At 46.5% G+C, this 16,896-nt stretch overlaps 1 protein-coding gene across 1 annotated transcript in view; it reads left to right on the forward strand.

The window, feature by feature from the left end:
- Positions 1-13,411, forward strand: part of Ppme1 (protein phosphatase methylesterase 1) — a 53,718-nt gene extending 40,307 nt beyond the window's left edge. The window contains exons 9-14 of the mRNA XM_052157623.1: positions 1,312-1,435; positions 5,005-5,134; positions 6,184-6,228; positions 8,143-8,207; positions 11,040-11,107; positions 12,261-13,411. Coding sequence (XP_052013583.1) covers positions 1,312-1,435; positions 5,005-5,134; positions 6,184-6,228; positions 8,143-8,207; positions 11,040-11,107; positions 12,261-12,279 — 451 coding nt within the window. The 3' untranslated portion in view covers positions 12,280-13,411. The remainder of the gene's footprint in view (positions 1-1,311; positions 1,436-5,004; positions 5,135-6,183; positions 6,229-8,142; positions 8,208-11,039; positions 11,108-12,260) is intronic.
- The last annotated feature ends 3,485 nt before the right edge of the window (positions 13,412-16,896 follow it).

The raw sequence follows: 16,896 nt of genomic DNA on the forward strand, positions 1-16,896 counted from the left end.
TTGTGGACACACCTTACCCTGTTTTAGTGTTAGAAAAGGAGAAGTTACAGCTCATAAAAATCTGTCACTCTCCCTTCAATTTACAAAAATTATTTTAAAAATACTTTTTAAACAGTATATATTGATCATGTTTTTTCTCCTCCCTAGCTCCTCCCAGAGTTTCCCTACCTCTCTACACACCCAACTTTATGTTCTTTGTCGCTCTTGAAAAAGAAAAACAACAAAAAACTAAGACTAAAATTGAAGACAAATACCAGAACAAAACAAGTGCTCAGAAAAACATGAAGTCCATTTTACTATAGGCCTGTGGGAGAACCTACTCCTATTATCTGTTAAGGAGAGAGTGAGAACTGTCCCTTCAATTTCTCTGTCCCCTCCATGCCCTTTTTTATCCTCTGTTCTCCCTTGTCAAGCTCTGTTCTCAAAAATAAATAGTCTGTATTGTGTAGCACAAACCCTGCCTCTGACTGCCCTCAGACCTTAAACTCCCATTAATCCCTGTCAGTATACCTTTCCGTCAACTCTTCTCTAGAGGAAGCATGGGACCAGGTGTACATAGTGAAGAGGACCATTGTTCGCCTGCTAGCTTTGTTTAGGTTTGACAGTTTTATATACATACAGAAAAACTGTATTCACCCACCTACCCCCCCCCATCGACCTCCCCCATCCCTTCCTGCTGAAACCCTTTTTGCCAGTGAGACCCCCTTCTTCTGTCATCCCGTGCTTGTGTAAGGGAGCACCATTCTAAGAAGAAGAAAATGGCTTTGGATTGGATGTTCAAACCTGCAGGCTTCTGCTAGCCATGGTCATTGTAATTGCCAGCTTCCATCAGCGAATTGTAACTCAGATCTTTTTACTGTCCTCTTCGGCCATTGTTCTTAACTCTTCAGGACTACTTCAAAGACGTGCTGTGAGAGTCATTTAGAAATACCATGGGTCCTTATTGGTATAAGAACTGAAAACTAGCCATTTTCATATAGCCACAGTTGGCCTTGACCTCCCCTAGCCCTAAACTCACACACATCTTTCTCCCAGGAACAGTTTTAGCTCTAACTTTTGATTATAAAAGGCATCAAGAATATCTAAAATAGGACTGGAGAGATGGCTCAGTGCTTAAGAGCACTGACTGTTCTTCGGAAAGGTCCTGAGTTCAATTCCCAGTAACAGCCATCTGCAGTGGGATATGAGGCACTCTTCTGGTGTGTGTCTGAAGACAGCCACAGTGTACTTATATAAATAATAAATATTTTTTAAAAAAGAATATCTAAGATAATGTGATAAGACATTCATGAAAGTTTTTTTTCAATCCAGGTGTGAAGGAATTGCAAGTCCAGAAGGTTCCAAATCCATAGTAGAAGGAATCATAGAGGAGGAAGAAGAAGATGAAGAAGGAAGTGAGTCAGTTAACAAGAGGAAAAAGGAAGACGACATGGAAGTGAGTAAAGGCCTCATCCTCAGAAGGATGCAGGGAGAAGGGGAAGCTGAGATAGCATTGTTCTTGTTAGTGGGCTGAGACACCATGATAAGAGAGCATTAGGTGGAGGGCACCAATGCAGTACTCAGCAGTTAGAGTGAGAAACTTAGTTGTTCCGCTCAGACTTCCTCTCCAGGCTCTTCTCACTCCTGTAGCTTTGTTCCTCTGCTTTCTCATAGGAGAAAAAAATCTCATTTCGTACCTGTATCCTATGACTGTCCAGCTCTTACTGCCTCTCTAGGCTTGTCTCTTGGAACAAGCTTTCTGACCTCAGTGTCTGTCAGTCCATCTACATTGTAGACCTACAATGATCCGGTGCAGTGTAACACTTCTGGAAATTTCTCGTATCAAGTCCTAATAATTAAACCACATTTAAAGATGCTAAGGATGCCTGACTGTCAGTGATGCCTCCTGTTGCCTTCTAATTTAATAGAAATCATTACCCAAGCAAACACATTATGTTTAGTTTATGTTTATGTAAGTGGATTCTGTTGGAGCAATTTGTTTGAGGCTGATGATGGGTAGTGCTGCTTTGTGAGATGTGCTAGTGACCTTCTAGAGCGTATTGTAAGCAACTTCTTAATGCCAGGCAATCACATACTCCCTTGCCTTTGGGGATGCTGCTGATAGCAAGAAGAGTACATCTTTTTAAAGTTTTTTATTTAATGAGGATATATATAAATAATGCCTCATGTTTTGGGGCCTCAAAACACCCTGTAAGGTGAAGGGAGATTTTTCTCTCATATTGGCAATGTAGTAGCATCTTAATTCAGAAATTAGACTTGGGAGTCTGAGGCAGAGGGATCACAAATTCAAGGCCTGCCTGGAGTATAAAATAAGTTTGGAGGTTGGGTGACTTGTAACACCTGTCTTAAAAATTACAAGAACAAGGAAAGCAAAAAGGGCATGTAGGTCAGTGGGGGGCACTCGCAAGCACACAGAGGCCAAGCATGTAGGTCAGTGGCGGACACTCACAAGCACACAGAGGCCAAGCATGTAGGTCAGTGGGGGGCACTCACAAGCACACAGAGGCCAAGAATGTAGGTCAGTGGGGGGCACTCACAAGCACACAGAGGCCAAGAATGTAGGTCAGTGGGGGGCACTCACAAGCACACAGAGGCCAAGCATGTAGGTCAGTGGGGAGCACTCATAAGCACACAGAGGCCAAGCATGTAGGTCAGTGGGGAGCACTCACAAGCACACAGAGGCCAAGCATGTAGGTCAGTGGGGAGCACTCACAAGCACACAGAGGCCAAGCATGTAGGTCAGTGGGGAGCACTCACAAGCACACAGAGGCCAAGCATGTAGGTCAGTGGGGAGCACTCACAAGCACACAGAGGCCAAGCATGTAGGTCAGTGGGGGCACTCACAAGCACACAGAGGCCAAGCATGTAGGTCAGTGGGGGGCACTCACAAGCACACAGAGGCCAAGCATTTAGGTCAGTGGGGGGCACTCACAAACATGCAGAGGCCAAGCATGTAGGTCAGTGCGGGGCACTCACAAGCATGCAGAGGCCAAGCATATAGGTCAGTGGGGCACTCAGAAGCACACAGAGGCCTGGTTCATTCCCGGTCCTGCTTTCCCTCCACCCCACCCCAGTGATGAATAGATAAGATTTTTCTCTAGAACTTTTTCCACTGTGGAGAGCTGAGGAAATGAGGCTTCTGGTTTCTCCATCTAGTTCCCATATTGCTGCCTTTGTCTGACTGTAGCTGTCTTGGTGGCTGTGAAGTAGCATCTCATTGAGGGAGGTTCTGGTTTGGTGTTTTAAGAGGAGAGAGAAAGACTATTTAGTCGAAGCTGGTCTCACACTAGCAGCTCTCCAGTCTCAGCTCCAGAGTGCTGGACTTCAAGCAGATCCTGCCACACCAAGCTCATGTTTCCATACTGCCTTCTGCTGTTGGGGGCATCTTTGCATTCTTAATGCCTAGCTGTGTCTGTGTTCTCTGCGCATGACTGCTTGTTTACCTCAGCACTGTAAAAGGCCTTGCGGCCCCACCAGTACTCTTGATTCTCTTAGCAGAGGTGATTTTTCTTTTTTCTCGAGACAGGGTTTCTCTGTGTGGTCCTGGCCATCCTGGAATTCACTCTGTAGACCAGGCTGGCCTCAAACTCAGAAATCCGCCTGCCTCTGCCTCTGCCTCTGCCTCCCAAGTGCTGGGATTACAGGCATGCGCACCACGCCCGGCTAGCAGAGGTGATTTGACCGTGTATCTCAGTGACCACTTCTAGGACCTCTGTTTCATTTGTCCGTCTTTAATGACACTGTAAACTTTCTTGGTTTTATGGTTCATAAGGCCTCAACATGCTAAACTTGTGCTACTGAACTGTATATTTCTAAGTTGGAAACTTTTAATTACTACATATTATACTGTTTTGAAGTCAAGAATGAGTTCTCTGTTTTTCTTCCTCTTTTGCAAAGTTGGTTGGATATTCAGAATTGTATGTAATCTCAGACAATTTTAAGATCATTAAAATATCATCAAAAATACCATTTAGACTTGGATTCCACTGACTATGAGTCATTTTGGGTGATGTGGATATCTTAGTTGACCACTGAGCTTGAACAGACGGCGTTGTCTCATCCACATCAGATTTCCTGTTGCAGTTGGTGCCCTGTCAGTGTTTTAGTTGAACTGACCTAGTTTCATGATGCAGACAAGTATGGGATCACTTAGTAGTCCACCTACATTTTTGTTTGGTTGTTTTTGTTTTTTAAGACAGGGTTTCTCTGTGTAGCCCTGGCTGTCCTAGAACTTGCTTTATAGACCACGCTGGCCTTGAACTCTGATCCGCCTGCATCTGCCTCCTAAGTGCTGGGATTAAAGACATGTACCACCACAGCCTGGCTATTTTACCCAATATTTGATAGCACACTGTGCGCCATTCTCCACCCAGTTGTCAGGAGAAGGCAGATGTATACGCATTTGTCACATCACCTTTTTAGAATGGCTGTTCCTGGTCATCATCATCAACCTGAAAATGAGAAAACAGCCCTATACTCACAAATGAGCTGGTTATCTTGATGTCTACTGCATTTCTCTGATAGTAATTGTAACTTGAAGGACCGTCTCTGCTTTTTCTTTCACTTAGTTTGGTTTTGTGTATGTGTAGTGGCGGAGTGTTCTTTTAATACATTGTGGTCTTTGTATGGCTCTTTTGCCAATTTGTCCTTTTTACTCACTGAAAGAAAGTTCCATCTTGGCTCAATAATTATTTGCTTCCTAAATTTACCAAAAGTTACCAGTGGTTATGTCGGACCTTGTTTTAGTGCTGACCATTTGGGAGGTTGAGGTAGGAGTCTTATGAGAGCCAGAAGAAATAAAATAGGAGTGAAAAAGAAAGTTTCAGGTTATCCAAAAGTAGAAATTAGAGCAGCTTGCAGTGCCTCGAGAGGGTTCAGGTACCCCGAGTATCTGGGCTGTAGTGGGTTGTGAACAGTGCTGATTCCCTATCCTCACCACAGATCTGGTCTCTGTCCTGATCCCCAGGGTGCGCCCCCAGACTCACTTTGCTTTCATTCCTACAGACCAAGAAGGATCATCCATACACATGGAGAATTGAGCTGGCAAAAACAGAAAAGTACTGGGATGGCTGGTTCCGGGGCTTATCCAATCTCTTTCTTAGCTGTCCTATTCCTAAACTGCTGCTCTTGGCAGGTAAGTGGGGGGGGGGGGGGGGGGGAAGTGTGTGTGCATGTGCATGTGTTTCCTTGGCTGAAGTAATCAAATATTTGAAATCCTCAAATGGATTGGGTGGCTTAAAGAACTGAACCCTATTTTTCTCACAGTCTGGGGCTGGAAGTGTCAGTGAGAGTGGGTAGGAGTACGTTCTCAGAGTTCTTCCTGGTTCAGACCTCCTGTGCTTTCTCATGCCTAAGAGAATGCAGGACAGTTTTCTGGGGTCTTTTATAAGGACAATAATTTTATTGAGTCAGGGACCCCATCCCTACAACCTCATTTTACCTTTTGTAGACCCATCTTCAAGTACACTGGGGGTTATGGCTTCCCATGAATTATGGGACAGTGAGTCCATAGAAGTGTGAGTATACTGTCATCTAGATGTGACCTCATCACAACTGTTAATATTAACCAAACTGTGCATGACTTCTAAAGTGGAGAAACCCCCTTCCAACCTCCCCCTGTGCAGGCCTAAACCTGTCGGGTTTAAACACCTCCAGTGCTACATGGTGTTTGTCTGCCCTGAGTGCCTGGCTTCACCCAACTCCTAGAGTGTTCTGAACGCTGTGAGAATCAAGACAGTAAAATGATGTTTTCACATAAACATCTGTGAGTGTGATTGGGGCTGCACAAATAGCTAGACATTAAGGATATTTGTTATTCTTCCAGGGAACCTAAGTTCAGTTTCCCCTACCAATACAGTGACTCAGCCATCTGTAACTCCAGTCCTAACACCCTTTCTGACCTCCCCATGTGCCAGGTGCATATGTGGTAGGCAAAATAGTCATACATAAATTTCATTTAATTATTTATTTATAAATCTGAAAATTATGAATATGATTACCCAGAAATCTCAACCCAAAATTTTTCGTGTGTTGAGAATATGGGAGTGAGAGAATTGTATCCATCTGATTGAGAGCACAGTGGTCTTTATGGTTCTATAACAGTGTTTAGTCAGTATGCAGTGAAACCCATTTCACAAGGCCTTTTCCAGGGAGCTACTCACAGGTTCTCCTGTTTTATTCTAGGTGTTGACAGATTGGATAAAGATCTGACCATTGGCCAGATGCAGGGTAAGTCATCCAGAAATTGTGCCCATGGATCCTTTTCTGAGGGCAAAGAAATGGACAGTCCTAGGAAAAGTGATATTCTGAGCCAGTGACTGACGTACAGTGAGAGTATGAGCATTAGAGTCCAGCTCTGTAGGACCCCTCCCCCAGCCCCAGGTGACTGTGGGCGGGTATCTTCCGTTCCCTTTTGTTCTGTTGGGGGGCATTGTTGTTGTTTTGTTTTGTCCCTTACCCTACCTCAGACAGTGTATCTCTGGGTATCTTAGAACTCACTGTGTATGTAGACCAGGCTGGCCTCAAACTCAGGGATCCTCCTGCCTTTGCCTCCCAAAATATCTTCACTTTTTTGAAGAGTGATTGGTTTTTTTCCCCCAACTAAAAATGGGAGTTATTATATTAGCTGTAATCCCTGATGGAAGGATTAAAATGAACTGATTGATCTGGAAATTAAGTTTTACATAGGTGTCTAACACTGGTAACAGACATAATTTTCTGAGTGTTTTTTTATGTTCAGAGCTTAAAGAAAAAATATAGGTACCAAAGGGTATAAAGTACATTAGAAGACATCATGGTGAGGAGGGTGTGGTGAGTTTTAGATGCTACTTTCCCAGTAATCTGTATCAGCTGGAAGGCTGTTCACTGGTGAACTTGGAGCAGTGGCCGGCCTCTGGGGTGCTGAGGTGTGGTGGCAGGAGGGCCATGCAGCAGTGGGTGGAGCACTATGTGTTTCTCTGTGTTAGAATCATGTGAGTTAAGAATATAAGAAATCTGAAGGAGAGGCAGCCTTGTGCAGGAGGAGAGCCATTAGTAGGCTTCATGACTGGTGTGGCCTCAGTTCCTTCACTAATTACACGGCCTTGGACAGGACGCTGCCCTGCCCTAATCAGAGCTAGTTTCCTTAGCCCGCATGATTGTAGAGTCAGTTTAACAGCGGGTGGAATAGGACACTGAAGACAGGAAGTACTACTACATGAGAGAGCTGCGGCTGTGCTTGCATTAGTGCCACAAAGACTGTTCCAGCTCTCTTGCATTTAAGTGGAGAAACGGCTCAGAGACTAAGATGCCCCTTACACTGTCCACGCCCCAGTAATTAGCATTTAACCACAGTCCTGGTGCTGTAGCCCAGCTCAGCTCTGCTCACTCTCATACCAGACCCTTGGACTGACACACACTAGGAAAGCTACATGCCCAGTTATTGCTCACTTTCGATAATTGTCATATTAGGTTCAGAGCATAACTCACTGGTAGTGTTTGAGTACCAGGCTTGGGGCCCTAGTTTCAATCCCAAATAGCGACACCATCTAAATTACTATAAGTCATAAGCTTGCAGTATTCTGTAAAACAATGTCAGAAAGCACAATTTACAGTGCCTAGCACATTGTTAAATACTCCTCTGCTGTATTTTGTAATGATCCATTTCAGTATTCTTAACATAGCTTATAGAGCTCCACATGTGGCCCCTTCTTTTCCAGTGCATTCCCATTGCTAGCCACTCAAACCAGCACATGCCAGGCTTCTTGTATTTCCAAAATTGCCATTTCAAGCCATCTCTCCTTTGCGTGGGCTATTCTGTCTGTGCAGAAGCCTGCCTGGATGCCTGCTGGCTCATCAAGACCCTTTGCCACATTTCTACAACCTTGGGACCACATTGACATTAGTGTTGTGTTTTACTTTTGCACTAGACTGAGTCCTGTGAGCACAGGGACTGGGTTTTCTGCCCAAAGTAAATTTACACCAAGTAGGAAGGAAAGTGCAGAGGCAAAAGTGAACCGTGAAGGGAACTGAACAGGGGTCCAGTTACACATGTCAGACTGTCCAGGGGAAGGTCCTCCTGGGCAGCCCAGTGGCCTGTGAGGCACAGAGATGAGGAGGGGAGGGCTTTTTGTCCCTGAGGGTTCCTGCTTGTTTCCTTTCCAGGGAAGTTCCAGATGCAGGTCTTACCCCAGTGTGGCCACGCAGTCCATGAGGACGCCCCTGACAAGGTAAGCCTGAGACAACTGGGCGGAATGTGAGCACCACAAAAAGTAGGATAGGCCTGAGTCTGGGGCTTATCTGCAATCTGCCAGCTCCCCAAGCGCCTTCCTGGTGCGCCTGTGCTCTTGGCCTTGTATGTCTGTGCTGAAGGGCTGCTGGTGCCCTCCGTTTCATCCCAGAGCCCTGTGGCTAAGATCTTCTTTGCTACCCCTAAAGCCAAACTATACCCTAAAGTCCATTTACGCTCAGAGATAATAGAGCTTGTGAGAAAAGGGTGCTTGTCCAACGTCGCTGAAGGCCAGCTCCCACACCACAAGGTGAACTGAGGAGAGCAGAGTGTGGAGTGGGCGATTGTGGCCCACGCTGATAGCAACTGACGGAGGCTCTGCTGAGTGCAGCAGGAAATATATGGGGTCAGCACTAGTAGTGCTGGTGGGAGCAAAACCTAATTATCTGGGGCCAGTACCCTCTGTGACCGGTGAGGAACTCTAAACCCTTTAATTCCTGGGGGGCCATGAGAAAGAAATGAGGAAATTCACACTCAACACACACAAACTTAGTGGGTGAAGCAAAGCAGGCTCCAATAAGCAAGCTTCAATGACTTCACACATACATACATACATACATACATACATACATGCCACCTTACGTATGTACACATACACATCTGGTGGATAGAGGAAAGCTCCAGCGAGCAAGCTCGAACCATTTTACACACACACACACACACACACACACACACACACACACAGTTGGTGGATAGAGCAAAACTCCAGCGTGCAAGCTCTAACAACTTTATTTTTTCTCTTAGCCTTTTTCTACCCCTAAGTCAAAGTTCTCTATGTAAAAAGAAAAATTAACCTCATTCAGAAGCAGGTAAATTTGTTACACGTGTGCTGGGCTGCGTGTCTGCCTTGCTGCTGGGGTGCCGGGAGTGCAGCACACTGCTCAGAGTGGCGGAATGCAGTCCATAAGGGGTCCTCAGGCTGTTTCCCTGGGTGGTTTCTGTTGTTCCAAGTCTCATGGGTGCCTGAGGGTTGGGACCTGGGGTTCCCAGTCTATACTTCCCCTCAGGGCACCCACACACCAGGCAGAAAGGGGGTGCAGAGCTTAGGACAAGAGCAAAACCCAGTCTGGTTCCAAGTGAGTGCTGAGAGTCCAGAGAGGCCGGAGAGAGAAGGCCCTCTCCAGATTTAAGCTCTGCTCTTTATGAGGAAGACTCTCCCTGACAGTGATCCTTGATGAAGAGACGGTCCCTGTTTGTCCAAACTGCTTTATTTGAAGGCAAATGTAAATGCATACTCCTTACTCAGGGTGAACCAGGGATTAAATACGTTTTGTGGGAAGGAATACCCAGGAAGGGAAGCTCATTGGCTGAACACTCAGGGACTATCTAGAAACCTCATTAGCATGGAGAACTCCGGGTTTGTATGCTAGGAGACTGACTGCCATGGTCCTCTAAGTTGGTGCCATGGTTACATGATCCAGAGCAGGTAGAGTTTGGCAAGGAGCTGGCTCCACGCCTACTGCACTCATTCTGGGTCTCACAGGTTTGGGCACAGCCAGCCTTACCAGTTCACTTGCCCCCCACACGAGGGAGTTACAGCAGGATTGTTGATTACATGTTTTCCTATTAAAACTCATACCTAACTAAGCTCTTTTTTTTTTTTTTTTTTTTTTTTTTTTTTTTTTTTGGTTTTTTTGGATTTGTGTTTTTTTTTTTTTTTTTTATTTGACACAGGGTTTCTCTTTGTAGCCCTGGCTGTCCTAGAGCTCACTCTGTAGACCAGGCTGGCCTCGAACTCAGAAATCCTCCTGCCTCTGCCTCCCAAGTGCTAGGATTACAGGCATGCGCCACCACCGCCCGGCCACACTAAACACTTTTATCTATCTTTTAGTCCACAAGTTCATTATTAGTTGAAAGCAATAGTTTATGTCATAGGTTTGCAAAGTTTTTTACCAAGAAACAGGTCATCTACCCACTCGTATTCATGATCTTATCATGGTGCACTGAGACATGTGGCCTCATTCCTGAACCTAACATAGTTTTCCTTGATCATTAATTTATTCTAAGCCTATTTTTTTATCCTATTATGTGCTTGTACATAATAAATTACAATTTATGTGCTTGTAATGCATAAAAGCTCGCTGAGGTCCTTTTCTAACCTTGCAGCCTTTACTACTTTGCAAGAGGAGGCACATATTTTTTTAACTTTAAACTTTATATCAACTATCTTAACTTCTTAAAAATATTTGAATCAAAGCAAGAATTCTGTAAAATCATTACCATAAGTCATCAATTCATATAAAAAGCATAATTTTATGAATGTTCATCTTCACGTTGATCTGCAGGTAATTTGCCCAGTAGGGTGGGCTACTACCCAATACCCAACCATAACAGGTTATAGGCAGAAAGCGTCTCTCTTTGCCCAGTCATACCATGTCAGAAAACTGAGTAGTCCAGCCATGACAGGCATGAGAAGGCACAGCAGCAGCAAGAAACAACCCTGGGACGAGGCCCAGGGGCCATGCCTCCCCAGGGTATACCAGTCACAACCATGCAGTGGTGGACCGTCTCCAGAAAGCTCATGGCCCTCTGAGACTCCTGCATACAGTTCTCCAGAAGGTCCTTGGTCCTCTTCAGCTCTCTGGAGCACATTCCAAGGAGTCCTAGATCCAGGTCATTTTGCTCTTAAGCCACCCACAGTACTACCCACATAGTAGGACTCATGAGAACACGCCTGGAAGTCGTGCAGAACCTTCCAGCAGAAGCCACAGGGCTTCACAGCTGAGCCCCAGCACTTACTTTCACAGGGCCTGAAATGCCGCTTCTTTTCCAGGTAGCTGAAGCTGTGGCCACGTTCCTGATCCGGCACAGGTTTGCAGAGCCCATTGGAGGATTCCAGTGGTAAGTGTGCACAAGTATAGAGTCTAGCCAGCTGGCCTATCTCAAAACTCAAAACCTTTGTGGGGGTTAGGCTGGGGGTGAATATCTCTGCCTTAGCCCTGCCTGGTCTAGGTTACCAAACTGGTGTGTACTCTCTTGGTTGTATGTGGACTCTGGTCCAGTGAGATCTTGTTGAGCTGTGATTGAGTCATACCTTATCTCCTGCAATGAGGTGTCTGCTCTCCGAGGAGGCTGTAATGGGAGCCAGCCTTTGCCAGAAATTTATGTTCTGCCTCTGCTGAGCAGAGCAGCAGAGGTTGTGTAGCTGTCTAGATCAGGGATTCCAATCCCTGCATTGCTGACATGTAGGGGAGACGATTCTTTGTTGTCATCACAGGGTGTCCTGTGCACCATAACAACACCCTGGCCTCTGTCCACTATCTTTCAGAAGCATCTCCTAAACATAATTCTGCCAACCCCCAGATTGTACCCCTTATCAAGGGAGGCAAAAGCAAACAGTGGCTCACCTAGAGGGAGAGAGAGCACACCCTCATCCCAGAAAGCGCCTCACACTAGGGAGACAAGCTGGGCTTTGTGTTGAAGGAGAGACATGCTGACCCACATTGTGTGGTTCACAAGCATCTGTTCTGCCCTAGAGGAGACCCTTGCTTCTCAGCCCACGTGTCACGTGTGTCACATGAGGTGCCACTCCTGCTGGCCTCTTCTCAGACTTTGGTGAGGCTTTGGGGGAACCTCTGCCCTTCCACAGCAAGTTTGAAGAAGAAATGCTTTTTGTCTTAGACAACTCTGATTGTCGTTGTGGGAGATGGCAGTGACAGAAGTGGTGGGCAGCAGACCTGACAGGGACCTGGTACAGTGAGCCAGGAAGATGATGGTTCATGCTGTCTATTCCTGTCCCTTAGCTGATCATCATGGACTATAGAATTAATAATGAAGACTTAACTTCTCAATAAAGCATTTGGGGGCTTCTAAGCATTTGGTGTCTTGGTCATGAACCATCCACTGAGGGCCACACCCCATCTAGCCTCATGTGGGGCTGTGAGGAGATGGGACATTGGTGGTCACTGGGGAGGGCTCCCTAGAGAAAGGACTAAGCTGGAGAAAAGTTTATGATGGTTAAATTTGTGACAGTTCCCCTTTCTACCCTTGACAGTGTGTTTCCTGGATGCTAGTGACCTGCGGTCTACTCCTCCCTCTACATTGAGCTGTTGTAAATACATCGCACCAGAGGCCACTGTGATGCCGCTGTCTCCTCCTCAACATCCCGCCCAGCCATGTGACACCGGCTCCTGTAGAGGGCAACCCCAGATGTACAAACCCTTTTCTGTATACTGTTGAAAGCATCGTTCTCCAGGGTCCTTGTCCAACAGCGGCCTGTGCAGTCTGGGGTCTACAGCTCTTCCTCTCCTCTCCTGTGCTCCCTGCCTTGCCTAGGATGAAGCCTCCAGAGCTGCTCCCTGGCCCTGTTCCTGGCATCCGGCAGTGTACCTCCGGGCTCAGGGATCTCCATTCCTTGAGGATGTTCTTGGCATGGTCCTGCCCTACCTCATGGGATGGGCAATGCACACACTGGCCCTTGTTTTTCCCTTTCAAATAAAACGCCAGTCAGGTACCTTTATCCCAGTCTTAACTGTTCCAAATCTGGAAGATCCAGAGTAACCAGGATTCAGGGAGAGGTAGTGGATAGCAAGTATCCCAAGAAACCAGCCTGTAAGCCAGGTCCAGCCAGTCGAAGCACATGGCTTCCCGTCTGGGTGAGCCCACTCTCCCACTCCCACATGTCTGGGCACCTGCCCTGGGCTGAGGCCAGGCTGCTCCAAGGGCCTCATGAGCCCTCATCTGCCACAGAGCAACCCAGGTTAAACGCAGCCCATGCACAAAGCCACAGGCTAAATCCTGTACAATTGTTTTTAATGATTGACTTTAACCATTTCATAGTTGGTTCCTGGAGGTGTGCCAAGTGCCCGCTTGCCTCTTCTAGACCCACAGCTTCTTGATCCACTGTGGTTTCCACGTCACTGCATAGAAACATCATGGACTAGCATCCCCAGTCTTCCCTCATCCAGCTGTCTGTCGCAGCACAGCACTGAGGCCTCCCCTTGCTGCCCACAGGTGGGGTGGGGCAGCCTCCTGAAGCCCATCTTTCTGTGACTGTCTTAGGTGATGTGTAGCCCTCTTCCATTTTTTTTTTAACCCAACAACTTCATACCCCTGTCCTGCTGCACGGTCCAGAGTCTGGAACCGACTTTGTTTCTTTGTTATTTATGATCTTGTTTAAAGAAAATAAATATCTCCCAACCTTTATTCATCTGAGGCGCTCTTCTTTGCTGATCTGGCTAGGAACAGTTTATTAGATTTAGTTGCTGCAGGACCCCAGAAGCCCCTTTCTCCATAGTCTGTCAATGTCTGTAGCCACTGGCTAGTACCCCATGTTCCTGTGAGTACATCATCACCCGTGTTCCTATAAGAAACCCTAGTGAAGCTCTGGGACAGATGGATACACACAGTGCTGTGTTATGAAGAGGATTTCAGGGAGGGGAGAGAGAGAAGTCTTTCCCCACAGCCTATCAGTATCTTCCTCAGATCTGATCCTGAGATGAGCAGAGTCTTTACTACAGCCAGTAAACCTGGAGTCCTGTCCCATTTCTTCAGCTGGCCAAGGGGACAGTCTGCCCCTGTGTTCTCCTTTACTCATGACTTCTATGCCAACACTCAACCAACAACCCAAGTCATCTGAGCTCTAGATGTATGTGCCCATCTGTCCGCAGATCTCTCCTGGGGGACCAGAAGCCACTTGATTTTTGACCTCCTTGAAAGTTGCTCTTGAGTGCATGGTTTCAGCTCAGTGTAAGGTAGGAGCAAGCAGGTGTCCGCTGTCCAGAGGACAGCTGGAGTTTCCCTTTCTCCTCAGACCCAGTTGGCTGCCACACCCTGCCTCTTCTTTCTGCCCTTTTCCCCACCCCAGCTACTCCCCGACCTGGATCTCCTCTCTCACCTAAATTATTACCTTATCCTTGCTGATTTCCTGCTGCGGTCCCCTGCCCCAGGGTTACGATCTACACACATACTTTAAAGGCTTTAGTTTCCTCCTCTGCACACTGTAGTAAACACCTGCCTCACCAGCTGTGGAGGACCATATGTGACAGAGGTCAGCTGACAAAGCTCTGTGACTAGCAAAAGGCAGACTCTTGGTCCCTGAGCCACTAGTGCCGACCTCACCTAGAGTTTTGATGCAGGTTTTGTCCTTACTCCACTTGTGTTGAGTCAGAAGTGATCTGCATTTTCAGGTACACCAGTGCTTAGAAAGCTGAAGGTTGGATGTTCATTATGACCAGATAGAGCACAGACACCCTGGCAGAGAAGAGAAGGGCCCACCTTCTTTCTGTGTGCTAGATTTCTGCAACCCATCTTTTGGGATTGCCTTTTCGTTGCATACCCTGTTGCCTGCAGGGGGCAGCATGATCACTGTGGTTTCATTCACCATGTAAAGCCATGTTCACCAATTTTGAGCACCATCAAATTTACTTGCCTTTGAATCCTCAGAAGAACCTGTAGGGTAGTCGCTGTTCTAATCATTTTATGGGTATGAAGACATTTATGTGTCAGAAGTGACAGCGCCCGGCTCAAACTCCACTGTTCTGTACAGCATGTTGCCTCCTAAGGAGTACAGAGGACCCCGGCTAGTTATTTGGGAGTGGGACTATGCAGTTTTTACACCCCAAGGTCCCAGTGATAAACCAAAGTTTAATTCTACCCAAGTTCTCCCAGGGGAACTCTAAAGTTACTGTGCTAACTTACAGAGCATAGGAGTCCTAACAGGAGCGAGGGTGACCCCAAAGCATCTGGCCTGGATAGTCTTCACCAAGCACAGATGATGGCACCAGGGGAGGGCCCAGTGTCTCTTCCTACCTCTTCGCATGAGGGGACATTAGTCAACAAGCCCAGCTGTGAGGACCATTTGCAAGCAAGCAGAGCTGAACTGAAGACAGCAGTTGTTTTGCTCAGAGGAACATCAGCCCTGAAGAGCAGGAGGAGAGATGAGACCTCTGTGCCTGGTGGATAGAGACTGAGAATGAACCAAGTATTGGTTGAGCTTTGTTGGGGACTATGCGTTGGGAATGAGTGTGTCATATGTGGCCATCGAGTGTAGGCATTCTGTCCAAAGGCAAGGTGACTGAAGTTCAGAGACAGGAATGGCTTGCCCACAGGCACAGCTAGGGTGAGCATCCACGCCTTCTAGTTCCAAGTCCAGCATCCATATAAGAAATCAGGCACAAGACAATTGAGTTTTTTTTTTAAATATTTATTTATTTATTATATGTAAGTACACTGTAGCTGTCTTCAGACGCCAGAAGAGGTTTCAGATCTCTTTACAGATGGTTGTGAGCCACCATGTAGATGCTGGGATTTGAACTCATGACCTTTGGAAGAGCCGTCGGTGCTCTTACCTGCTGAGCCATCTGTCCAGCCCCCCCAATTGAGTTTTTTTTACCCCAAAGTAAAGTCACTTTAGTGACTGTGTCGAAGGGTCAGTGGACCCCAGTCTAAGATGTGTCTGTCAGTAAGAAACAGCTGTAGGCCAGAATAACAGTAAGGTTATCCAAGAGGATCATAAGGAATTAGCCATATACAAAGCAAGCAACAAAGGACATATAATTCAAGCTGGCTGGTTTTATGTTAGCTTGATGTGGTTAGAGTTGTCTGAAGGGAGAAAACTCAATTGAGAAAATGTATAAGATCTGGCTATAGGACATTTTCTTGATAGTGATTGATAGGGAGGGCTCAGGCCATTGTGGGCGGTGTCACCCCTGAGCTGCCTGAGCAAGCCAGTAAGCAGCACCCTGCATGTCCTCTGTCAGCTTCAGCCTCCAGGTTCCTGTCATGTTTGAGTTCTTGCCTGGGCATCTTTCGATGATAAACTGATGTGGAAGTATAAACCAAAGTATAATCCCCAAGTTGCTTTGGTTGTGGTGATTTATCACAGCAATAGTGACTGTAACTAATACAAATACGCCTAACCATAAGTCTGTATAAATATATAGTTAAATGAACTCTTCTGGGCTGACAACATTTCCTCCAAGAGCTGAAGACCACCTAACAAAAACCCCAACACCAGGCATGAGAAACCCTCTTGAGTTGTTGGTCAGAGTTGGCCAAGAGACTCCCAGAACACAGGGGTAATTACTGTTGCCTTTGGTTGCCCACTAGAGTGCCTATTGCTGAAAATACCATGCACTTCAGAACCGAGGCCCAGAGACCCCTGAGCTGGAACTGACCTGAATGCTGCACACCCCATGACTAGCTTTCATGGCACCAGATGTCATACAAGCTTCCAAAGCAACCAACAGCCCTGCCCAGCTATGGTGCCTATGAGTACCACCTTGACACTGTAACAAGGGTGGAGTAGTGACACATACTTGATACCCAAAGCTCTCTAAGTGGACTTAAGTCATGCTCAACAGGAGGAAAATCATGCCCAGAATTGGGAATGTAGCCAACTAGGAAAGTCATGGATCTTGGGGGAAAAATTCCAACCACCACTGCTGGGGGGAGGGACCTTCTCAGGGGGTTTTCCCTGGCCATACCATCTTACTAAAACAGCATTATCCCCAACTACATTCTAATAGATATTCTTATACCCACACAAAATGCAGTTCTTATTCCTCACCAAGGAAACTTCTGCAACAGAGACTATTACAGAAAACCACAACCAATCAAAACAGAGTTGTGGAGCCAGTCCCAAGGGCTATATCTACACTATAACTCTTGTTCAAAAGGGCTCAAGGAAC

The sequence above is a fragment of the Apodemus sylvaticus genome, chromosome 1 (genome assembly GCF_947179515.1).
Source record: "Apodemus sylvaticus chromosome 1, mApoSyl1.1, whole genome shotgun sequence".
Taxonomy (NCBI): Eukaryota; Metazoa; Chordata; class Mammalia; order Rodentia; family Muridae; genus Apodemus; species Apodemus sylvaticus.